Source organism: Lytechinus pictus, chromosome 2 (genome assembly GCF_037042905.1).
Source record: "Lytechinus pictus isolate F3 Inbred chromosome 2, Lp3.0, whole genome shotgun sequence".
Lineage (NCBI taxonomy): Eukaryota > Metazoa > Echinodermata > Echinoidea > Temnopleuroida > Toxopneustidae > Lytechinus > Lytechinus pictus.
The window spans coordinates 28,587,568-28,614,330 of NC_087246.1; the positions used below are offsets into that span (position 1 = coordinate 28,587,568).

The 26,763-nt window shown below is 35.4% G+C and overlaps 4 protein-coding genes across 5 annotated transcripts in view; all 4 read right to left on the minus strand.

Moving 5' to 3' along the window:
- LOC129282025 (uncharacterized) overlaps positions 1-817 on the minus strand; it is a 41,619-nt gene extending 40,802 nt beyond the window's left edge. Inside the window, exon 1 of the mRNA XM_064114857.1 lies at positions 676-817. The gene's annotated coding sequence lies outside the window, so the exon portion shown is untranslated. The remainder of the gene's footprint in view (positions 1-675) is intronic.
- Positions 818-1,730: 913 nt separating this feature from the next.
- Positions 1,731-7,691, minus strand: LOC135157847 (putative defense protein 3). Of its 2 annotated transcripts, XM_064114897.1 has the most exons (5): positions 7,621-7,691; positions 7,037-7,232; positions 4,796-5,030; positions 3,546-3,607; positions 1,731-2,988 (listed from the first exon to the last, which is right to left on the minus strand). In XM_064114897.1, the coding sequence occupies exons 2-5, from the start codon at positions 7,224-7,226 to the stop codon at positions 2,981-2,983; spliced, it is 495 nt and encodes a 164-aa protein (XP_063970967.1). In that variant the 5' UTR covers positions 7,227-7,232; positions 7,621-7,691; the 3' UTR covers positions 1,731-2,980. The 2 variants fall into 2 exon arrangements, with proteins under 2 accessions (XP_063970967.1, XP_063970968.1); XM_064114898.1 differs by lacking the exon at positions 7,621-7,691 and having other exon boundaries at positions 7,037-7,310.
- Positions 7,692-8,889: 1,198 nt separating this feature from the next.
- LOC129254454 (putative defense protein) lies at positions 8,890-17,197 on the minus strand. The gene is made up of 6 exons (XM_054892919.2): positions 16,717-17,197; positions 14,259-14,502; positions 12,255-12,316; positions 11,371-11,496; positions 10,569-10,685; positions 8,890-9,944 (listed from the first exon to the last, which is right to left on the minus strand). The coding sequence occupies exons 1-6, from the start codon at positions 16,937-16,939 to the stop codon at positions 9,805-9,807; spliced, it is 912 nt and encodes a 303-aa protein (XP_054748894.2). The 5' UTR covers positions 16,940-17,197; the 3' UTR covers positions 8,890-9,804.
- Positions 17,198-19,407: 2,210 nt separating this feature from the next.
- On the minus strand, positions 19,408-26,359 carry LOC129281984 (delta-like protein 4). The gene is made up of 6 exons (XM_054917917.2): positions 26,260-26,359; positions 25,675-25,794; positions 22,411-22,527; positions 21,446-21,565; positions 20,901-21,023; positions 19,408-20,060 (listed from the first exon to the last, which is right to left on the minus strand). The coding sequence occupies exons 1-6, from the start codon at positions 26,306-26,308 to the stop codon at positions 19,906-19,908; spliced, it is 684 nt and encodes a 227-aa protein (XP_054773892.2). The 5' UTR covers positions 26,309-26,359; the 3' UTR covers positions 19,408-19,905.
- Positions 26,360-26,763: the final 404 nt, after the last annotated feature.

Below are 26,763 nucleotides of genomic sequence, written 5' to 3' on the forward strand. Positions count from 1 at the left end.
TTGATGAAACTTCACTTGTAAATTTTTCCAAATGATTTTCTAAATTGATCGTCCGGACACACAACAACTGGGTATACTATTACTAGGAGTGATCGATTATCAGTTATGTAGATATGATCAAATTAATAATTTTACAAAATGGCGGGTAGCTGACGTCATCATGACCAGGTGACCTTGAAAAGCTACGTATGCCGTCTCTATGATGGACTCTATACATGACAAAAATTCAGCAAAATTGATCTAGCCGATTCGGAGAAAACTTGGCGACAAACATAGGTGCGAAAAATAAATAAATAAATAAAGAAAGAAAGAAAGAAAGAAAATTCTGACGAAATTAAGAGGTGATCTGTCATAGACAGACCACCTAATTATAAGGTGCGCAGATATAGGGCCCCTTCATCATACAGTCAGATTAGTTATTCAGATTACATACAAAGCTTTGAGTTTGGTCCACTCCAAGGTAAGATCATCTAGATTAGTCCCAAATTGCAGTCCCACTAATACAATTTTATGTTTGTTCAGCCTGAATTTAAGTTGGTTTTGATGTTTTTCAACAATACAGTGAATGTAGGCTAGACTTTGTTTGAAAGTGGTGTAGCTAGTCTTGGTAAAAAAAAAACTAAAATTATACATTACTGAAATTCATTAGTCCAAAATACAAAAAAAAAAACTCACCTAATAAACTTCCCCTCTTATCTGAGTGTAACATTCGGAATCGGAGCTAGGCCTACGTCAAAAGCGTCGTTCGTTTCCGTGGCTCCGCAAAAAGTAGATTCCGGTAACCGCGGATGGGGGGGGGGGGGGGGGGGGTACAACTTACAGGTAAACAGGAATGACCGTCTCTTGGGATTTAATTCCCGGATTTATTATTTTTTTTTAAATGACGTTTGACTATTTCCATCACATGAACTAGTCGAAACTCGAAATTCTAGTAGAAATAACAAAATTGAGATACAAGTGAAGTTGCATGACAATAAAAATTGTTCAATATAGGGCCTATATATCCCGGGCCTAAATGGCAAGCATATTGTAGTGAATTGTAGTAATCAAGATCCATAATATAATCAACAGACAACATAGTTTGCATGAAAATAAATATATTTGTATAGTGTATAAATAGTAATATATCTAGACAGTATAGATTTTTATTTATATATTTATCAATTCATTTATTTACTTTTTTTTTGGGGGGGGGGGAGGGAGGCAATATATCCTACAGTCTTTCAAATGCACCGACTCACTATAACACCACACCCATTATAATATCGATTGTATAACCACTACAGACAATCATATCAGTTAGCAAAACTACTTTTGTTCCATATTGAAATAGGTCGCCTCTTTAAACAAGCGTCAAAAATCATTGATAAGTGCTATGATAAATGCACAACATGTCATCATTCCACAGTATTATAAGAACCGATTACATATTTGACAGCTCTTATCCAGATCAATAAAAATCGTTATGTACACACTTGAAATGTTGGGCAAAATACTATCCACTGTGTTGGGAAATGTATGTTAGTAAAAAATATATATATTCTGGGCTATTATTATCTAATTGAGCAAGTCTATTACCCAAATATTAGTTTTTATTACCCAATTTGGACAGATTTTAACCAATTCCTACTGTTGTGTGGCAAGTATGTTGCCCAGTGATGGTTAAAATTTGGTCTTTTTTGCCCAACCTTTTTAAGAGGTTAAATATTAAGACAATGATGCTCTGTGTATGTAGTTTAAGTATTCAACTTTATTTCCATGAAAAGTTGCACTTACAATCTTTTAAAAAAAATCAAAGCTATTCAATAAGTTAATTTGAATGTAGTAATTAAACCGTTGAATGAATAAAGTAAACCGTGAAAAAAATCCTGTGATAGTTGATATTCCGGCCCTAAAATGGAACATTTTATAAAGCAGGGGCGGATCCAGGATTTTTCAAAAGGGGGAGGGGGACAGAATTTCCCGAGGAAAAAAGGTCCTCGCTTTCAAGGGGGGGGGGGGGTGCGGCAAGGGCCGACTGTGCCCCTCCATCCCCTGGATCAGCCAGTGATTTTAAGTATGTTTTTGAGAGATCGAGAACAAGATGCGTATCTCTAGAAGCGCTATATACTATAAAAAAATTAGACCGGGGGGGGGGGGGGGTTTAAGACCTAATGATAGGACATTCTACAGACTTTTGTAATCATTGAATAACTTAAGTATTACATTTTATTCAATCTAGCTTATCTACAAAATAATGTGTAATATCTCTAGGGTATCAACTGTTTCTTCATCAAATTTCCTTAAACATACATACTCTTGATGCATTTCACATTGAAAATTGCCGTTTCTTTTGACATTATTTTTTAACTTATTTTCAATTTATATCAATGTTTCTAATTCACTCAAAGTAATGTGCTCTATACAACCATGACATGTTTTTAATTAATTCAATCACATTTGGCATATTGACCTTAATAAACCATTTATTTTCTCTTATTTTTTTATATTTATCTTTTTGACCATTTGCTTCTGTATTTGAAGTAAAAAATAGTAGAAACTAATGAATTATATTATTTTATCAGTCGCAGTTGGCATTTTATCTATGTTAAATTAACCCATTATATGTGTCTTACCTTTGCACACTAATACTATTTCTTTCATTTTTTTGTAAATTGAACATTTTGAGCCTGTGAGCCACCTGTTTCATTTTTTAATAAGCCAATTCAATTCAATATTATTAAATTGAGAAAAGGAAAATAATGTCACCTTCCCCCTTCTCCTTAATTGTCTTCCCCTTGTAACATTGAATCTCCCCTGTGTATGTCTATTTAGATCAAGAAATCTCTGAAGTAAGTTGAAATTAATATAAACATGATTATCAGAACTTAAGTAAAATTCTGTAAAGAACGCAAATAATCAAAAACACAATTGAGTGCAATAAGGTTGAATTGCCTCGAGTGTGTCTTCTGTGCTCATTATATTCGAGGATTCCCCGGTGTTAATTAGCTGAAAAGGAAATGAAAGAAATGGGAAAAATCATGATGATCGGATTTTTTGCTTAATGGAAAAATTCTGACTGAAAAAGAAATAACTAAACACCTGTGTCAAGAAATCATGAAAAAGTGCTTTAGAAGTGTATGTATGGTAATACAGAGCAAATTTTTTTTTTTCTATATATACGGTTACGGAAATAGAGTACTGGCCATTGGTTTAGATATCATTAGATATCTCCTTGAGCTACAATGTCTAAACTACGACAAATACATGTATAAGAAGAGATTTGCTTGACTCATAACGTCTTAACTGGGATATAAGATTAGCTTGACCCATAACATCGTAAATACGATATAAGGAGAGACCCATAAACGCCATGACTACGATGAAATAGAGATTAGCTTGACATAATTATAACCATGATAACAACTCAACGATTTTAGAAGAGGTATTCCGTACTCTTATACTAGTACATGACCCTGAATGTCTCACCTACGATGTAAGAAGAGGGATGTTTGACCCAGAGTATTTACTTATGAGATACATAATAATGACATGGAATGTCTTACCTCCGATATAAGAAGAAGTCTGCTTGACCCAGAACGTTGAGAAATATTTCACAAACGTCGCCCTAAAAGGTAACAAGTACATTCTCCAAATAACTCCTTAAAACAAATGCATGAATATTCACCGGCACGAACGGTGCTTAATTTTTTTTGTCGCTGGAATGACATTCATTACCCCCCCCCATTGGCGGCGGAAGCCAAAAAAATTAGGGGTGGCCCACCTGAAATTTTTGGATGGACAGAGGGAAAAAAATTGACAAGCCCCCCAAAAAAGGTTATCAACCTAAATTTTAGGAGGGGATCGCGGAAATTTTTGACAAGCAAAAAAAAAAAAAAAAGTCATCAACCTAAATTTTAGGGGGGACCACAAACATTTCAGGGGGAGCCCACGTGAATTCAAGGGGGGGGGGGGGGGCGGAGGAAACAAAATTGACAAGCAAAAAAAAAATCAACAAAAAATTTAGGGGGGACTGTCCCCCCCCCACCTCAAATTTAGGGGGGGGACAGGTCCCCCCCCCCGTCCCCCCGCTTCCGCCGCCTATGCCCCCCACAAATTCAAGAAAAATGAAAATAATGCAAGGATGAATGGAATTTTATTACGGCAATATCCATATCAATTTTAATTGATAAAGGTATCACTCATCAGTTATCACTATCTATTACTGATGTCTGCATATGCATGTGTAGACAGTTATAATTTGTCTACGACTCAAAATCTGCGGTTTGTTCATTGTTGTTGTTTATTCATCTTCATGATCTAAGCTAAACCCCCTTTACGTCCATCCTAGATACCCACTACTTTCTGATTATAAAATTAACTATTAAAAGATTCAAAGATAAACGGAAATGTATTTTAAGAAATGTTAGCAATAACCAAGCAATCATGGCTTACAGTGTAAGTCACTAAAAGGTAATGACTCAAAAATGTGTTTTTAGCGTACTCCCGTGTTTGGTGTAAACGTTTATTATGATACGATCAAAGCTAGGTTCAAACATTGGCATTTCACAGCAAATTTGTTTATCAAATCATCAGTTCTATACTGTTTTTCAAAGCTGAAAATGAAAAAGAGGTGAGTTCAGCTTGAAAAGAAGTTAGGGAACATAGTTTTTTTCAAATTTTCTTCCCAAATCCTTCCTTTACATTCCCTTGAGGAGGCCTATCCATCTTTATATTCAATTTGTTTAGTCTGATACACCCCTGCTATTCTTTTGTTCTCTCTTCCGCCTTCATGAGTTTCCTGATTTGCACTTACACAACGTAAACGTCACCAAGATTTGAATCTTGTGGTGCGTTCCACGTGAACGTGTTGGTGGCCCCTTTATCATTCCCATTTGCATGTGTAACGGCATCAGGGTTCCCGTCACACGATATGGTTTTGAAATTAGCAGTATGCACTGTCCATGTACCAACGACATCATCGCTGTCCTTGCTACGCATCTGCATCAGAATTCCTTTGAATCCCGACGAAACAGTGGATGTGACAGTGACTGTAACAATTAATAAAGTTTGCACACAAAAAACAAAACAAATCACCTTCCGAATATTTTCGGGACTTTGAGAATTTCGAGTCCATGACTTCCAACAATGTATGCTTACTTTTATGATAAGCAACTCGTTATGTTGGCACACTAGTTACCAGAGGTATTGGCATATTATTTAAACTGAAATATTGTCTTTCCCAAAGATCACTATTTATGCTGTACGATTCTTTTATTTTCATATATCATATTGCAATATATTGTGGGGGTTAATAGCAATAAAACGAAAATATACTCAATTCTGCGCCTCCAGAAGAAAGCACTCCGCATTTGTTCCCACTCGCATTTTTTTGCACATACTGATCCTATTTATCGAATATTAAAACAAATTTACGACATTCATACTTGCCAAAATGAGATTATTATGTACAAATTCTCAACCAAATCTATACCTACACCCTTTAAAGATAATACAATAGCAACATTCATCTATATACACGTCACTCATCAAACATTCACATAACAAACCCGAAAACAATATTAGCACACAAAACCGATCAGACATCACTGCCCAAATATTTGGAATGATTTGCCTAATGATATTAAACTCACTATCTTTTCTTTCAAAGCTTCATTAAAAAAGTATTTTCATCCAAGTATTCTTAAATATCTCGCCTGCACTTTCACCCACTTGCACACACACGCACACTCCATTTCTTTTCTTTCTCCTTTACCATGTTTACTGATGATTTGTACAGTCAGATTTTTCTTCTAGACCTAAGCAATATAATTGGTTTCCATAGCCCTTTTCCCTTTTGGCTACTATTACTCAAGTATTTATTTTGCTTATATAGTTTGCCACTGCATATTTTTTTCATTACTTCGTCTTATGCATACATTTTTTGTATTTTTATAAAACCATATTTCAGTACTTGGCGTAGTTTATAGTTTTGTTATTACAATATATTAATGTTTTATGCTAACAATAGGACCCCATTGGAAATAAGCCTTTCGGCTTTCATGGGCTATCCTGTCAAGGTATTCTTCAATTTCATTGTAATCTCCTGTGATATTCTTGACGAATAAAATCAATCAATCAATCGATTAAATGTATTTATGAATAAGTTTTGTTATTATTCTGTTGTAAATTTATCACATTGCTATTAACTTTAATATCATTCTACGATTATGTTTACGTATTGTAAATTTATTTTGACTTTACAACAAATGCAGAAACTCCTGCAAAAAAAATCACTATGTGCCAAACGTTTTCAAGGAACAGAATAGTGATTGGTTTATCAAGTATTCCTTCGTTATACAGTTTACAACTGATGGCAGATCCTCACACAAATTCTTACGTTTATTTTTTCATATGAATATTTTGAACACAATAGGCACATTTGTAAAACAAAAATTCACTAGTTACTTTCTATAAATCACCTTTTTATTGATGAATCACACAACTAACTTATACAAATTAATCAATTATTAATTAAAAAAAAATCAAATATTAGTAAAGCAATAAATTAATTAATAAGAGACCCATAAAGGATAACCGTTCTTAGCGAACAAGACGCAGGGGTAACACAACATAACAGTCCAACAAATACATGTAAGAAACATGATTGTAAACAGATAAAAAAAAACATGAATAATAAGCAAGTAAATTCATTGCATAACAATGATATTGAAGAAATCATCAATACTAAATCATGTACGTTTGATTACGCTTCTACATTGTAATGGTCATAAGTCTAACCGAGCAGCTTAATGATTGTGAAGTATTTGGCTGTAACAAAGAAGATGGGGGAAATCGTGAGTAACATGCAGATAGACAAAGAAAGAGAGAGAGAGAGGGGGGGGGGAAGGAGCGGGGTGGGGGGGGGGAGATAGAAAGATGGGATGGATGTCAGTGCATGGAGCTATGTTGACGAACGATGTCGTGTGTCGTGCTCCCCCCAAAAAAAAAAAATAATAATACCCCCTCCATAAAAAGCTTGAAAAGTGTAACCCACCAGATAAGGTCCCTCCAGGTAGGTACTTATCACTTGATGTCGTGATGGAATAAGGACTACCCTCGGTCTGTGGCAACACGGAGTGACCAGGCACCATGGTGTCACATTTTAAAACAGGAGCGCCGAAGGGATATCCGCTGGTCTCTATGGCAACCAAGAAGACGAAGGCTACTGTCCTTGCAATCTTCATGTTGGGCTTTGAATTAGAATGCAATCATTTATCAGCTTTATGTTATTATTTATTTAGTATTATTGTTATTATTAATGTTTATATTATTATTTTATTATTGTTATTATATTTTTTATTATTATTGAATTGTATATTTCACAAATATACTGAAAATAGCAGCCGAAATGCTGAATTACAATCAGTTTTATTGCACAAAATAAGGCAATTTTTTTAGTACCCAAATTGAAACCTGGGTCATGTATGGAATTGTTATAATAGCAAATGCAGAATTTCTACAACAAGTTTGATATCAGCCATTCAAGTCGAATGATATCACTAGCTTAAAAACTTTATTGTAAATTTGATATTATATCAAATTTAATTAAATTGACCCATTCTCTGTCAATTTACTCACCTATGAAAATGAAGACGAACTTTGATCAACGTTGTTGAGTCTGATTCCCAGTCATCTGAATTCAGATGAACCGATTGGTCTGCTTTTATATCTATGATAATGTGTGATTATGTCAACCTTCAATAGCATGTGTTTGCATTACCTATTGTTTTGATGGATCGATATCGCTTTAGGATATTACACATGAAATTATAAATTTTTAAATGCTGGCCTTAATGAAAAACAAGATAAAACCGACTTGAACCGGAATACCTTGTGGAAAAAGAAATATCATGCCAGGACCTCTTATAAAAAAATGCAGTGATTCATTCTATCGAATACATTTGACTATATCAAGCTCGTATCTGAAACAATATCGGTTTGAATCCAAACTGGTGTTGTTTGAACGGCTCACCGTTTCAACACTTCTCTGTTGTGTTCAAATATAGATACCAGGCTGGTGTTAAATTAACACTGGCGTTTTTGCAGTGTACTCACAAGCCAAGGGGAAAGGATTTGAAATGTTCACCTTTGTTCTTATGAACCAATCAGAAGAAATGTGCAAATGAGGTCATTAAAATGCACATATTCCATCGTCACTTTGCATGGTTTTCACCTGCACTACACACTTGCCGAGCGGCATCGAAATCGGAGTTTGCTTTATTGGTCTGATTCACCTTTTGGGGTTGAAATGGTTGATGAGAGACATGCATCCATCCATCCATCAATCTCCCATCCGTTCAAGCGAAAAGATTCAAGATTTATAAAAACTTGTGATCGCATGATTTACCTGATCTTATATAATTTATGCATTTAATAAATATAGTATTTACAATCATTTATCAATACAGAGTTGAAAAATCAAGTAAAAGTAAAATAATCCGAAAACAACAAGCATTGTTATAACTGTATTACATTTATATTAACGTTTTCCATATCACGATGGCAAAATGCATACAAAAATATGTACTTACTCTTACCATGAAATTTTGTCATATCTATTTAACACACTGATAAAAATATAGGTCGTTACGAAGACCCAAGATCAATAGGTTCAAATTCAAACCCAAATTCATTTATTTCAAACACAATAAATATACATTACATTAAGATAAAATCAATAAAATGATTCCATGATAATAGAGTAAAATAACAATGAATTTAGGCTATTTAACATTCATTACTGAAAATCTTGCAGTTAATTCTTTTAGATTGCAAGAAACATATAAAGATATCAAAATCAACCAAAATAGTAAACTAGTAAAAAATTTGAACAAACAAGAAGAGAAAAAAGATGCACATATGCCTTTTTAATCAATTCATATTCCCTAATCATATTCAATAATGAAAATTCAACGAATTTATCGTCATTGCAATGGAAGCATACAAACAGCTAAAACAAAATACAATTTTATAACTACTTGACAATTGACGATAAACTGAGCAACGATTCTCTATGTCAGTGTCTGTCGTGTAATTCTCACATAAATCATTATCTAGGTATTTTACCACTCATTGATAAAATCAGTTGAAGTAAATTCTGACTTGCAATTACTCTTCTTCTGAAGGTCATTGATATGAAACAATGTGAAAATTAAAATAATCCAAGAACATAAATTACTACTCCAATATGTTACACTGACCATCAGAGACCTCAGTAAAGCAGAAACCAAATCAAATCAATTTATATATATTTTAGCTCTTACTATGTAAGAAAGGAAAATTTTCAGTCTATTTGAATTGTTCCGTTTATTTCTCATAATTTCTTTTTTATCTCAATAAGTATTATGATATACAATACCAGGGGGTAATAATACGATAAATGTATTCTTACGTAAACCTCATCTCGATACTGATAGAGTTTTATAGCAGTAATCCTCTCTCTTATAAAGTGTATATATCTGCGATCGTTCTTTTTTGTTATATAAGACTAAATTTTCATATCAATCCTATATTAGTTTTCAACATCGTAAAATTCTTAATTATATGTTTTACTCATAATTTATATATCTTTTATTGTGAATTGCACAATCCTTGGTTGCCCCTCCCCTCAAATCCGTGTTCCTACAACCTGTCTTTCTTACAGCTATCTTCCCCTTTTCTTTCTTTCTTTCTTTCTTTTTTATCTTTCTATCTTTCTTTCTACCTATATGTTTTTCTTTTACTTCTTTCATTCTAATATATTATTCATATTCATTTATTTGATTACAAAAATGCGATTAAAACCATAAATGCGGTCATCATCAGATGCATACTGCATAGCAACTGCCTGCCATTCCCTGTCGTTGATGATCTGTCTGTTAATAACACGGTCCCACTTATTGATTCTGTCGTGGATGGGAGATCTAAAATGAAAGTGAAAATATAAAGCATTTTCCTTCATAACACTCAATGAGAAATAAATGTTTTTATCATGTAGAATTATTGAATGTAAACAATATTGATGCTTCACTTACTCAAAAATTGCATGTAGATACAAGAAAACACTGACAGAGAAATTATGCAACCCAGATTTCTTCTCAGTGGAGGTGTTAAAGGAATATAAATGTTGCTATTTAGTAAACAATGAACAATAAGCGTGAATATATATCGAACGTAACATTGAAGGTGTATCATAACACCTCAAACAAAATTAATATTATGCACACTACAAGTACAACTATTCGTAATACTCCAACTACAAAGAAAGGTAACTAGGAGGTTCATTATGATAAAACTGTCGATTACGAAATATAAAACAAGAAGCCTGAGCACTTCCAATTGTGGTAAAATAAATAATGATCAAATACGTACATAATAATTTAAATTTAGCTCAATGCGATTTAAAATAACGGAGAATCATTAATTGGCACATTAACATATTTTGTAAAGTCAATTGTAACTCTTTATATTAGCTTGAGGAAACATCCCCTGGCAAACTGGCTTTGTGTTGGTATGGGAAAAGGGTTTATAGGGAGGTATCACTTTACCTGGTAGGCATGTAGCTCCTGTATAATTGAAAGGACAGTTACACAAGAAAGTTGCATTATCCGCAGAGTTCGTACAGTTTCCTCCATTAAGACACGGATTCGAATCACAGGGGTTCACTGGCACGGACAGAAAATGAATTTTAACATTGGGAGGATAAAACAGAGGAATATGCAAAATCAATCTTGAAAGTGGAGAATATTCCTCAAGCTCTTATCAGGAAGAAAAATCAAATCGACCTCAATTTCTAGAACTATGTCTAACTCGAGAAAAATATATGATGCTGTCCACTGCCTTTGACAGTTATTTTCATTTTTCAAATATATTTTTAGAGGTAACTCATTCTCTTCCTCTTTTAATGAGACAATGGGGATACGAAATAAACTCTTGCAAAAGTCGTTCTCGACTTTCCTTGAACATAATAGAGTTAGGGTGAGAGTTAAGATGTAGTTTCAGGGTTCAGAATGATAATTATGATTAGGTGTAGGGTTAAGTTCGAGGCTCGCCTTTTTTTTAGATTGACTTATTATGAATATCTAACAGAGGAATGGTCGTCGCATCAAATTTCATGACACCAATCACGTAAGCCTAATATTTAATTCAAAACGTTTTGCTAAGATTGTGCTTCATGAGTACTTAGTGTATATTTGACATTTCAAGCTCTCCATAACGTATATTGTGATGATACAATTTATTTTTGTGACATCGGAAGACAGTTTTCTATAGTTCAATGATGACCTTTACAGGCAGAAGTAATAGAAAGGAAATCCCAAACCACAAAAACACAACTAACCTTTTACTTACATGTCATTTCACATGTTGATCCAGTAGTGAGCTCTGGACAATTACAAGTGAACGTGTCTCCATTTTGATTGCAATCCCCACCGGAAAGACAGGGATTAGGGTTACAAGGGTCAGACGCTGGATCACCTTTTGAAAATAAACATAAAATTGGAATAATAAAAGCAATAATATTTTCATCAGAGTCCAAATAATTTTATTTTACATGATTTGCCATTATTTACTTACATACAGTATAGCACAAGGATAAATGAGTCCAAACTTTCAATTTACCTTATTCTTATATCATGATAATACCTTGGTAATGAATAATGATGGTGCAATCAAGTTTTTTGTCATATTATCAATCTTCTACGTGAGATGCAGTCTGTGAACATATCACCACAAATGAAATAGGAAACATGCACTGTCCAAGAGAAAATTACCTATTTCATACCATTTAAACCTCACTTTGATAAAAATGCTAATTCTTGTATTAAACACTAACAATTTAACTAACAACTAAGTATTCCAACTCATGCATTCATGCATATGTTGAAGTTAACTTTCAATCAATATAATACTCAATAGCAAATACACATTTCAGGCATGAATTTAATGATATATCAATAATTTATTTTAATATATACATATCAAATTGGTGCATGAGCATGGTGTGTGATCATCTTTATACATGTTTTGTCCAAACATTATATTTCAGCTATATAATCTGAGGAAGGGAACTCACTTCGTGAGATACACGCATTGAAGTAAAATACAACAAAAAGACCCTATCGAAAAACAAATATTCGATAGTAGCATGTCTTTTGTGTCTTTGATTGAGAATGAGGATTTTCACATTTCTGTGAAATGTTTTTATTTACATGTTATGCAACAAAATCACTTACGTTCTATACTGCTTGTTGTCTCTGCCACCCAAAACACGCTTCTTGACTGGACAAATGTTGCCCTGAAAAAAAAACTATGCTGGTCATCTCAAAGTAAAGATGTACAAGTCGGGATGTGAGCCTATCATATCTGTTGTTGGATAACAGTTCTCATGTCCATGGGAGATTTGACAGATATGTAAAGACCTCTACCAACCAAAGGGAAGCTTTATATATTCATGAAACTATAATTTCATATTGCCACATACTTTTTTTTTCAATCTATAGAATCTAATGACCAAACCTCACTATTATTTTTACAATATACAAAAAAACTTCCAAAATCTCGGAGACAATCTTAGCTAATTGAAATGGTAAGAGATCGATATGAAGTACATGTCTAGGGAACCACTGAGTCCATACAACGGCAGTGGCGTAGCTAGGACTTTTTTCCTGGGGGGGGGGGGGGCACTGGGGGTCCTTGCTTTTTCAGGGGGGGGGGGGCACCATTTTTTCCGTTGTGTGTGTATGTGTCACAAGGGCGGATCCGACTTTCGCAAATCGGGGACGGGTCCCGAAATTATCTTCACCTATATTTCCCCCGATTAGTCACTTCTTAGTTTTATTCTGATAAAACAACATAAACATGAAATAATCTCATATAAGCCTTATAAAAAGTGTGAGCGCGAAGCGCGAGCGATTTTTGTTTTTTTACTTTCATGTATTTTGTCCTGAAAATTTGATATTCTGGGCAGTGGGCAATGTTATGTGTGATCCTGAACAAGATTCGTATGTAACTAGATGGTTACTGCGAACGCCAAGCGCGAGCAGAAATTTTTATTAACTGTTCTAGCATTATCGAAAAGGGGCCTGTTAAGGACTGCTTACAGTTACCCACGAAGACGGTTTATATTTCAATAATGCGAGCGCGAAGCGCGAGCAGATTTTTTTGACATTCCGACCTAAAAAATGGTCATTCTAAGCACTTTTTGTATTAATAAATGGGATAGGTATGTAACTAAACAATTGATGTGAGCGCGAAGCGCGAGAGGAAGAAAATTGAGATTTTAGATCTAAAAGCGGGACACTCTATTCATATTTTGTAAATCATAAATAGGATATAGTTAATTGGGTATCATTAATAATGCGATCATGAAGCGTGAGCAGACAATTATTGATATTCTGATGTGAAACTGGATAATTTAAGTACATTTAGTATAAAGAACATGCAGGCTATCGAGCATGTTTTAGAATTAGACCTAGAATCTGGGCAGTCTGAATACATTTGTTTAATGGAACATTATGGAATACACGTAGACAATAGGAACTTGGCAAATCAAACAATTTGACCACGCAGCGTGCATGAACTTAAAAATGCTGATATGTAGACTATAAAAGGGACATTTTACAGCTAGAGCACTTAAATTTGTTAATGAAAAAAAATTGCTGAAAGCTCGATGTCCGAGCTAAAATATATTTTGTATATTGACTTCAAAACTTGCTCCATATCAGCCTATGGAGCAAGATATGAATCTCATCGAACAGGCAATTTTGGCGCGAAGCGCAAGCAAAAGTTTTATATAGTAACATGAAAGATTTTTTTTTTGCAAGTCTTCCCTTCACATTATTCCATTCACTCGTCTTCCTCCTCTTATTTTCCTCTTCTTTTTTTCTTCTCTTTCTTCTTCTTTTCCTTTTTTCTTTTCTTCTTTCTCCCTTTTTTTTGCTCTGCCAATTTTTTTCTTCTTCTTTTCCTTTTTTCTTTTCTTCTTTCTCCCTTTTTTTTGCTCTGCCAATTTTTTTCAGGGGGGGGGCACCTGGGGGGGGGGGGCACACCAAATCTCAGGGGGGCACCTGGGGGGGGGGGCACACCAAATCTCAGGGGGGGGCACGTGCCCCCCAGGCCCCCCGTAGCTACGCCACTGAACAACGGTGCCGAAGGTGACATCTGGACAGACTGTCCCTTACCTGGTGACTATAGTGACAAAAAAGAACGGGAAAATCGAAACAGATTTGATACTTTACGTGAAATAGACAGCTCCATTGGTTTCAGGAGGTGTCCAATTGAATTCAATAGTAGCTGCTTTGTCGTCATTATTAGCATGAGTTATGGCCGAATTAGCACTCTCACATGCCAGATATTCAAAATTAGTGGCGTCCCCATGCGACCATGTACCAATGATCGGGTCTCCATCGCTGGAAGTTTCTCGTCGAGCTTGGATCAGAATACCCTTCAAAGCTGCAGAAGCGCTGTCCTTCGAAATTGTGACTAAAGAGAGAGAGAGAAGGGGGACAGGACAGAACAGACAGACAGAAGAGACCGAACAGCGAGTAAAAAGTAGAGAACGAAATGCAAGTGAAGAACAATACTGACAACATGAAATAAAAAAAGATTGGATATTGTAGGCCCAATTATTATTTTTTCATTTTTTCCCTTTACGTTGATTATATTTATTTCTCAACATGACAATACATCTTTCCAGTGACGATCAATTTTATGACAATACCATACACTTCATTATCGCATTAAGAACAAGAGGTTTTGAACTGTTAGGTTTACACAGTGACTAACGTATTTTTAAAAATACATACAAACCAGTAATAAAGGAGGTGTTTGAATGCGCTTGCTCACTCGCTCACATAAAAAAAAAAAACGCCACAAGTTGTTGGTTTAGTTTTATTCATCCAATGATTAATACATTGTAAATTTACTTTGTTGGAAAACGAATTGACATTATTTAAATATTTACTCAGATGCGGATGGATTATTCTTTTCAGAGCAATTGATATATTGGTTTTATTCTTACCCATTTATTCGAATAGCACACCAATGAATCATGCCTTTAACAAATTGAACATTATCCTCAATGCAATTTTATTTAGGTAAGGGATAATTTAATATTCGAAGTCTTGTTGTTTGTGTTATTTTTGATATGTAGATATTTCCTCATGCAGCTAACATAAACGGAAACAAATATATGCAATGTCATAATACGATTGTTCGCCTCTTGTCATGTGAACATTAAAATAAAACATAGTGCCCAGTTGTTGACTATGACACTATATTTCCACTTTTTCACCAAAATTTGAATAATCAAATGATATATAATTTGCTATGAAATGAGACTTCAAAATTTGGACTAGTTAAGGCAAATAATAATTATCCTATATCTTTCGTGTGGATGTTTAATTGGCTAGTGGTAAATGATTGTATAGTTTCCTGGGCTCGTATTACAAAGTGTTGCTACAGATTCAAACCAAACTCAAATTGATATTGATGATATCTCATAATTACACGTATTTATATAGATCAATCGCAATTTGAATTCATCGTAACTCTATGTGAGACGAGGTCCTGAGGCCCGTAACACAGCTTAGCAATCATCGTAGAATAATACCTTTACGATTGATTGCATTGACCAGAATGTTCAATCAATCGTGAAAATCAAGCGTATGATCAATTGCTAACCTTTGTGTAACGGGGCACACATTCATGCGTGATATTTGTTGGCATAATCAGGATGGTGACACGACCAATGACCTGTGCAAAACCTCACTATGTTTGTCACAACAACTCGTAGAATATCCCTCTCTGCCTACACTTTTGTACTCCTCGAGCCATGCAAAACCATTATCTTTCTTTATTTCGAGAACCAACCTGCTTTGTATCCAGAAATGATTATATATAACCATCGACGTATACTATACTTATATGCACCCGACCTTAATGCTCACTGGTATGAAATTTTCCTAACCGATCATGGTATTTCTTTTCCAAGATTGAACTAGGTATGGTAAGTAAACTATCAATGATAAAAGCAGGATTGAGTCTGAGGTTAAAGGGGAATCCAGCCTTGGCCATAAATTGTTGTGCTGGGAAGGAGAAAAATAAATTAAACAGAATGGTGAAAGTTTGAAAGAAATCGGACAAGCAATAAGAAAGTTATAGCTGCTAAAAATTGAGATCACTAATACTATGTAGATTTCAAATTGGCAACTGAGTGAGTAAATTATGACAAGGGGCAAGGACAACTTTCCCATAGGCCATGTACTTTATTCTCAGGGATTTGTGGTTTTCTCCTAAGTACCCATTCCCCTGGGGCAGTAATCTCAATATAACCCAGGTAGTAAATTGTTTTATGTCCTCATGAAAGAAAAATATAATTTGAAATACAACTTTATGGGAAAATGACATTTTAGCCAAAATATGTATTGGAGTACATGGAAGAGTAGTCCTTGCCTTACATCACTATGACATCCCATATGCGGCCAATTTGAAGTCTCCATGGGTATAGTGATTACCAATATGTACAACTTTAAAAATTCATTACTTTCTTGTTGTTTGTCCAATATTGTTCAAACTTTCCCCTATCAACTTGTCTGATTTTTCTTTTCCCTATAAAAACAAGTTTTTATTTGGGTTGGATTCCCCTTTAATCTTTTATTTCATAGTGACAAAAGAGAGCAAGAGGGGTGCGCTTACCGGTTATCTGCTGTCCTGGGGTATAGGCTGCATGACTTATTGACATGGTATAGGGGCTACTCGATGTCTGGGGACTTGCAGGATAATGCTGCGGAGTCATATGGCTGCAGGCTTGTATTGGAGCTCCACCCGGGTAGGCTTTGCTGTTGTGAACTTGACACACGATCATGACAACAATTTTCGAAATGACAAGCAAGTTAAAAGGTTTCGAGCTTCCCGCCATTTCCCCTTTCTTCCTATCCTCCCCTATCCTCCAATTGCGTAAACAAGCAAATTATTTTCTCAGGCCTTTCCCGTTAATCCCAATTAACGTTTGATATGCTACAAAATCGGGAATAACCTCTGCGATTTAAAGAATACTAAATCACCAAAAGTCTTTGTTGAAGATTCCACTGCACACAAATAAAATACAAAAAAACTCCGCAGCATTGTGGTAGGTAGTTTCCGCGTAATTCGTGCTATGAAGTACATGTATACTTCCATGGTTTTTCACAAAGTCACGCATGGGTGTTCAAATCCTTGATCTGTAGAGATGTACGTGCATGGTACAGATCGAACTCACTGTTTTGTTTGTATCTTTGTGATTCCTATTCTGCGCATTGATCATTATGACACAATATCACTGTATTCACTGTACAAGTATGCCATACCTTATTAATGTCTACAGTGAAAAAGTGATCGTACACAATAGAATTATACACCTCAAAAGCAAACTTTCGACGTTTTTTTAGACTTGAAACTTTAATTTCTATTTACTTTTCAAATTCTCGAGGGAAATATTTATCAACTCCATTCTAAGCGCTCAAGGTCGACCGAATTTATTGACGTGGATTAATTTTTTGCAAAGTGCCCTCTCAAGCAAGATTATTATATACCAAATCCACTCTCGCTCTCTCCTTTCTCACACATATACCTTATTCTTAAAATGTTAAATGATATTTTATTTCTTCCTCTTCAAAACATGAAAAGTATTACAATATGTGTCTAATCATACATGATCTTTTTCCATCAGCATACACAGAGAAATGAGGAAATTATTACAAATTTATTCAGAACTACTTAACATCTGTCAATAGAAATTAAAACTCGCATCGACACGATTTCTTCATTCCATTAATGCAATTAATGAATATCATTTTCTTAAATGAAACAGTTTAAATTACACAGAATTATTCATCCTCTTAATATCCCTTCCCCTCACCCTCCTTCATGCAACCCTTTCCCCTCACCTTTGATCCCTTACCACTTAAAACACACACCTACAAAACGCACCAAGTTCCACACCCTCACATACACTTGCATCAGAACAAGACTTGAGAGGGGCTAGTACATTGGCCTGCATTTATCATTATTCATAGTTATTTATTTATTCGTATATACACGGAATTATTGACAGCAGCACAGGATGAAAGGGTCATTCTATAAGCACATTATATAGAATTACAGGGCCTAATGATTGAATTGCATCTATAATAGACACCATCCTGCAATATAATGATAGAAAGAAATGGATATACAGAGAGGGGGAGGTGGGAGGGAGAGATAGAGAGAGAGATAGGGAGGGGGGATGAGTGGAGAATGACGTGAGTAAAAATTGAATGTAGAAAAAGAGGGGAGGGAGGGGGAAAGTGAGTGAGAGAGATAGTATGTGAATTTCACTTTGCTGTTTAAGAAGGAAGAAGTTTTTTTTTATCATTTAAAAATGCAATTAGATCTGTGAAACGTCGAGTATGCATAAGTTTACAAATGGCAAACAAAATATAGTGTACAAACATATTTCATAAAGTCTGGGTTTATTGCCTACAAACATCAACAAAGCCCGCTATTCTTAAGCAAAAAGTCAATTTGTGTATGTCAAATGAGTAATTTGAATCTAGCAGTATAACAATATATATATACATTTATATGAATATTCAAAATGTTTCATTGGATTTAGATGATTTTTTTCCCAGTTACTTCTTTCTATTCTCATTCTGTACTCTGCTAGAGGATTAAATTCCAATTCTAAAACATAACCGTACCGTACATAATCATTTTCCGGTACGTTAAATGTTATGATTAAAACAAAATTGAATACTACTCTAACTGCATCAGTATACATGTCTTCACTGAATACAGTAAAATTGACAAATGCGATGATTAACATTATTGTTACGATTTCTCTACATATTCAACGGAAATGTAATATTTCGGAGTACATCGTGAACAGTACCAAAGTGACGACGTCACTCTCTCTCTCTGAGGTGCCGTGGCCGAGTGGTCTATGGCGCTTGGCTATACATAGAAAGTCCGGGTTCGATCCCCGGCCGCGGCACCTATGTCCGTGAGCAAAGCATTTAATGTACAATGCTCTTTTATCCTGCTTTCAAAAAAATGGAAATGTTATATGCATTATTGGTAACTTGGTGTGCACTTGTTAAAAAAAAAAAAAAAAACCCTTTCCCGCACTTCAGCGTTTTTTATACCATATTTTGGTAGAGCATGATGAAATACCTTCACAACCTAAATAATATGTTAGGAACTGGTCCATTGGGGCCTTAGATATGACTTCATGAATACAAATAGCCCCATTGAAGTCAAAGTAATGTTGACCTGGTTCCTAGAATTTAGAACCAGGCCAATAATATATTGATTCCAATTGGGTTAATTATGCATTCATGAGGTCATATCTAAGGCCCTCATGGACCGGTCCCTACTAGATATGGGTTGTGGAAGTATTTCACCATGCTCTACCAAAATATGGTACACAAAAACGCTGATATGCAAAAAGTGACGTCACACGTCGGTACTCAATAGCATAGATTAATTGTGTTCTTGTTCTTAATCTGCTTGTACAAAAGTGCTGGTTATAAAAGGATGACACATTTACTCTAAAAGTGTTTGATTATGCAACAAAAACATCAACATGGTTATTCAACTTAAACGGCTTCTATAAAGACATATTGCACAAATCTGAAACTTAAATGTACTATGTTCAGTAGAAGTTTGATAGATTTTGAAAATGCATAACAGAGTAAACCTATATAAGAAAATGAATTTGATGATATTAATGTTTTAACAGATTGATCTTACAAACTAACAGACTTAATTGCCAATCAGTACAGTCAGATACAATCAATTCAACGTTTAGATTGATGTTGTTGTTGTTGTTTTTTACTGGGAGATGCATGTTGCCCCCTTCAAATATCCTCACAATTGTTTGGATTTGAAGAGTATTACTGAAATTAAAGTTCCCAATATAAGGAAAACATTTGAAGACAGCTGTCTCCCTGCGCCCGTTGTATTTGTACTGATTGTCGATGATGATAACGTTACATTCATGGATTCTGTCGTAAGTGGAACATCTACACATGGAAATAAAACGAGAATAATTAACCAGATACATTAAGTGACTTCTACATGTAGCTCATATTTACATCCTTATATACATTGGCTCTCTGTAAAAAAGCGTATTATGTTCAAGATTTTGTTGTTAACTTTTCATTGTGTTCATGGCTCATCTCCCCAGTACCTTATTTCACTTATCAAAAGTTATACCCCTTCAAGATCCTTACGTTCCTCCTTTTCCAATTCTCTTATTACCCCCAAAATTTCAAAAACCTGGGGTGAAAGATCATTTGTTTAACTCATCCTCTAAGCTATGGAATAGCCTCTCTCAAAACATCAAACAGTGCTTGACTTCTGAAACTTTCAAACATTTTTTTACCTCAAAACATTTCTGTTCAATTCTTCTTAATTTCTTTTATAATTTCCTAAAAAGCGCCTTGAGCACTCTACAGAGTGGATTTGGCGCGATATAAGTCTAATTATTATTATTAATATTATTATATTTCAGCCCCAGAAACAGGGCATCATTGTAATTACAATTTTATTTCGATACAATCTGTCATATAGTACAGATTTAAACCCATTGGAATACACATGAAATGTGGCATATCGAATAATTTGGTCAAAGAAGGTTTTGTAGTTTAAAATTCAAGTACCCGAAGCGGATGTCCCAATTGGAACGGTAAGCCAACGGATGACATTTCGCCATATCTATTGACAAGCAGTCATTAAATCATATTTTTATTAACAAATGCAAATCTATATATCAAGAAACATGATTTTATAATAAAACGACTTATCATACGTGCGTCAGCATTACGTTAGCTAAATTGTCAAGATGTGACGCAAATGCTTACCTTTTTCTTCTTCACATCGTATCCCTTTAAATCCAGACGCACATGCGCAGTAGAATTCTGTTCTTAAGTTGATATCATAGCATGTTCCTCCATTGGTGCAAGGGTCAGGATGACACGGAGACACTGTAAAGGTATACCGAACTATTTATACATTATCATATGAATATTCATATAATAAAATCACGGATTTTGAACCCAATGCCTCCCAGAAAGAAAAGTTCTACATGTTATAATACAGTTATGGTAATTTTATGAAATATGATCTTCATTCAAAATAGGCCATATATCCTATACCATATTCTTGTTCAAATATATTCAACTGTATATGCCATTAAATTATCAAAACACAAAATGAATGGTAATTACATACTAATTTTGATAGTTTAAATGAAAATAGCAGTATTAGAAATTGAATAAAAACCCGGAATGAAATCAAAGTGAAATCAATATGAACTCCATTTTACATTTCTAGTTTGCAAAGAACCGATGTAGCAGGTATGTTGTTATCTATTCTTGAAACATAATTATATGGTATTTGGCCTAACCTAAGTTGTCGCAGGTCTTGCCCCCATACGAAGGTGGACAATCACACATGAAGTCCCCTCCATTAGGCATAGGTGAGCAAATCCCTTCCCGGAGGCATGGATTTGGATAACAGGGATTGTCTGAAATAGAGGTATGAATAAAAATCATGAAATATGATTGACAGACGGAGATCAAAATTGTGTTTCATGCACAAGACATAATCATGCACTTAACATCACTTCTTCTCTTCCATTTGTATAAACTTAGTAAGCTAAGCAAGGCCTCCTCTTAAAGATCATTGATATGATAGAGAGTCTTTATGATTAATTGAACATTTTTAAAGCATATATACTTTAAATATTTATATGTTATATTCTGCTCATAAACAGAATATAAACTCAAAATTTGACACACCTGGGGCCCGTTGCATAAAACTTTTTACCTGAGAAAACTCAGGTTGTTTTAACCGGAGTTTTTGCCCTGTGTTAAGGTCAATGGCAGAAATTAGACTAACCTTAGTTTTCATTTTTACCAGAGTTTTCTTAGGTAAAAAGTTTTATGCAACAGGCCCCTGGTGGGTGTTTCATACAGGTGTTCTTAAGTTACGACTTACGAGTGACTTTAGAAACGACGGGTGATCCTTTCTTGTAGTAAATTTAGCGCCTAAAACGTTCACCAGTCGTTCGTAAAGTCACTCGTAACTTATGAAACACCCACCTGCTTGAAAGAAAACAGTGTATTCACAGTGATGTTTTCACATTGTGCTTACAGTTGAGGAAAAATTTGAAATCATCCTCACACATCTATATATTCGAGCACTCTAACAGGGTAAATCAAATCTTTCTTCACATAGTGTAAAATGTGAACACACTGTGAACACAATGTTTAACACTGTATTCCCAGCATGGATGTTTTGAATGGCATACTGTTATCCACCTCTCTGCTATTAAAAGAGTTGACGCCCTCTGCGTTCGTTGCCCCTTACCTATTTCACAGACTGTTCCGGAGAATGCCATCTGACAAGCACAAACGAATTCTGTTTGCATGTTAACATCTTGGCACAAACCTCCATTCTGGCAAGGACTTGAGTCACAGGGTAGAACTAGTAGAACGCCAAAGTTTCATCAACAATATTCCAGCACAATTAATAAAAGAAGATACCAATAGCAAAAGAAAAAAAATGTAGAAGTATTAACCACGGTGGTAATGATGATATATAGGGTTGATGTAATTCTAGTAAAAATTAGATATATTTCGAATTAGATTTAAAGTGGAAAGTTCTTTATCTTCAACGTAGATGCCCCATGACACACCAAGTATTATCTCCTAACTACGGTATTACAGACGGTTTCTTGGAGGTTAGAATCTGAAAAGCTGAAATGACTATAACCGGGGTAAACACCCATTTTAAAAGTTGATTTAACATAATTTTTATTGATGTAGTGGTTATGCTGCAGCTGACGATAACAATTAACGTAACTTTGACTTCCAAAAAACTCTTATCCATATATACCTACCTACTTAATCATACGTCCTGCCAGTAGAAAGAGAATGGCAGACACAAAATAATGCATTCAAAGCAGTGATACACGGTCCTTGTTCAAACAAGGATTGGGGATAAATGGATTGCTAGGTACTGGAATGTAAAAAAAAAGAACAACATACATGGATATGAAACAATTAAATGGTAAAGTGAGGTCGATTGAATCAACCAAGCTTAGATCAGATATTGAAGAGTTGAGTTTACTTGCTGATGTCTCCAGCTCTGCTGAAGAATAAGTTCACCAGTGTACGTTATGAGGGAATCACTGGATACAACGTATATGTTTCATTATGGAACAACCTGTGGTGCATTGGTACAACGAATGTATCGGCAATGCCAAACGGAGACAACTTGAACAACGATGCAGGCGAGCAAAGCTCACAGTTAATAAACAATTGACCGGAGAAACGTGGACAAAACATTGTTTGAAGATGCGAAGGCTAAGTACAACAATGAGCATATAGTCGATTGTGGAAATGATCAAAAAGCACTCTATGGAATCGTCAACAAACTTCAGCTGATGGGCTTTCACTTCACTCTTCAGTTGTTGAGTTGGCTAGTGACTTCTCAAGTTATTTCACTGGAAAGATTGAGTCTATCATATGTAACCTACAGTCAAAGGCATCCAAATCTGCTAAAGAGGAATCAGAAAGAGAGTTGGACAAAACTGTACCTTCCTAGTGTGATGATTATCTAACTGCATTTATGCCATCATCTCCTTTAGAAATACAGAGAATCATAAGTAAGACTCCTTTAAAGTCATGATCCCCAAGTCCTATTCCAACTACAGTTGTGAAGAAAAACGATGACTTGATGGCTATGCTGTTCTCGAGGATTGTCAATGCTTCCCTGCAGGAAGGAAAGTTTTACTGGAGAACTGAAACTCGTAGATGTTACTCCTGTGCTGAAGAAGCCGTCACTTGATCGGGAGGAAATGAGCTGTTACCGTTCCATATCAAACCTACCTTTTCTTGCCAAAGTTGTTGAGAAAGATGTTGCGAAGAGACTGACGACACATCTGCAGGACAATGACCTTCATGAGACCATGCAGTCTGCCTACAAACAGCTCCACAGTGTCTAGACAGCTCTTCTTAGGATATCTGATGACATATTGAGAGCAGTTGACAAGAAAGCAGTCATAGTAGTCCTCTTAGATCTGTCAGCAGCTTTTGACACGATAGACAATGAAGTCCTTCTACAGATATTGCATGTAGACTTTAAGGTTGATGCCACTGCCTCAGCATGGTTCCGGTCGTATCTCCACTGCAGACGGCAAATGGTGAATGTCAACGGGACTTTGTCAGAGGAGGCTCTCTTGAAATACGGTGTTCCGCAAGTTTCTGTCCTTGGGAAGCTGCTCTTCACTTTGTACACTGCACACCTTGGGGATATTGCTCGTCATTATCGATTGCAAGTTCATTTCTATGCGGATGATATGCAATTATATGTGACATTCGACCCAAGAGTGAGTGATGATGATGCTGATGCTATTTCACGTCTTACTATCTGCCTAGCAGAAATCCGGCAATGGATGGTAATGAATTTTGTGAAGCTGAATGATGACAAGACTGAATATTTAGTCTTTTCTTCACCACATGTGCGAAACAAGATTGTCCCACAAAATCTTCAACTTGGCAGTGTGTCTGTCCCTCCTTCACAGAATGCTCGTCATCTGGGTGTCTTCTTCGATCAGTGTATGAAGATGGACAAGCGTATTTCCAAGGTATGCCAAACGACCTACTACCAGCTACGAAATATATCGGCTATAAGATCGCTACTTCATTCCTTAATCACCTGTAGGATTGACTTCTGTAACAATCTGCTGGCTGGTCTTATTTCCACTATGCTGAACAGACTCCAGAGCGTACAGAATGCTGCTGCTCGCCTGCTAACAGGTACGAAGAAATATGACCACACCAACCCTATTCTCACGGAGTTGCAATGGCTATACCAATTAAGTACAGGATCGAATTCAAAATCCTTCTAATGACTTTCAAGGCTGCCCATAGTTTAGCTCCCGGATGTGATTTCGCTAATAGAACAACGCCGTCTACGTCCTGGCTTGCGCCCATCTGGTACTGGTGTTACTCTACATGTACCCATCACACACCTAAAGAGGTATGGAGACCGTGCCTTTTCATCTATTGCTCCGCGTCTCTGGAACTCCCTCCCTTCTTCTTTGCGTGAAATTCACAACACTGGACTCTTCAAATCGTCTATCAAAACTCACTTATTTCACCAGATGTGTAATAATGAGCTTAATTGGATATGCCTGCGCCGCTGCGCCTATGATTTTTTTAAACAGAAATATGGTGCAATATAAAAGCTGTGGATCATCATTAGTACAAACAGCCATATATCATTGGCTCAATTCTTCATCTACACATACTGACTAATGGGGAGCAAGAAAGAAAGACAATTACTGTACTGCCAAATAATTGTATAAAAAAGGAATTTGGGAAAGAATAAGTGGGACATAATGCGATTGAACTTCATATAACTTGTGAACGAGATACTGTCGGAAACATAATGACATATCTGAACTTTAAACCATAATCCAAGTTTGATGTTGATCCATCGAACGGTTCTTTGATTATCGCAAGAGCTGGTCCGACGGACGGATGACAGAGGTTGAAAACTGTTTCTATCTGACAACTTATGAATATCTTATTTCTATTATTGACATTTTATTTGATGAATATTCACCTGACAGTTCACATCTTGTTCCACTGAAACCAGAAAGACAAGAACACATAAAAGCAGACTGTTGATTTACATTCACACAAGTTCCTCCGTTAAAACAGGGATTGGAACTACATGGAGAGGCTAAAAGGAAAGGAAAAAAAAATATTCAGCGAGACAGAATCATGGTAAGATTTCTAATTCAAGTTATGAAGTAGATGGATTTTCTACCGTAGGCAGTAAAAATCAATGTCTCCATCATTCAGGGACCAAGAATATACTACAGACACCTAGCTTCATTTTGTATAATGCCCTTTTGAGATCTTTGAATATGTCACCCCAAATCTGTCTCATATATGCACACATGATCTAAGTTTGAAATGATCCCCAAAAGGTTCTATTATCATTGCGTGCAAGATATATTTTCAAGTGTATACTGACATTCGTGACATTTAACATCATGAACCCTGAATCTGATTAGATCATCATTGTTTCTCCGATATGCATACATGAATCAATATTAAAGATGATCCTCAGACGGTTTGTCAGTAATCTCGAGAACCATGTTATCAAATTTAATTCGTTAAATTAATATATTTGGATTTTCACCTGAGAGTTCACATCTTGTTCCAATGAAACCAGGAAGACAAGAACACATAAAAGCAGATTGTTGATTTACATTCACACAAGTTCCTCCGTTAAAACAGGGATTGGAATTACATGGAGAGGCTAAAAGGAATGATAAAAAGGAAGATTTCTTCAGCGAGACAAAATCATGGTAAGATTTCTTTTCTCCTAATTCAAATTACGAACTAGATGGATTTTTTTACTGTAGGCAGTAAAAATCAATGTCTCATTCATTCAGGGACCAATAATATACTACACACGCCTAACTTCATTGTTTTATAATGCCCCTTTTGTGATCTTGAAATTTGTCACCCCAAATCTCTCTCACATATGCATACATGAGCTAAGTTTGAAAATGACCCCCAAAAGGTTCTATTATCATTGCGTGCAAGATAATTATATTTTTAAGTATATACTAACATTGGGGACATTTGACATCATGAACCCCAAATCTGATTAGATTCTCATTGTCTCTCCAATATACAT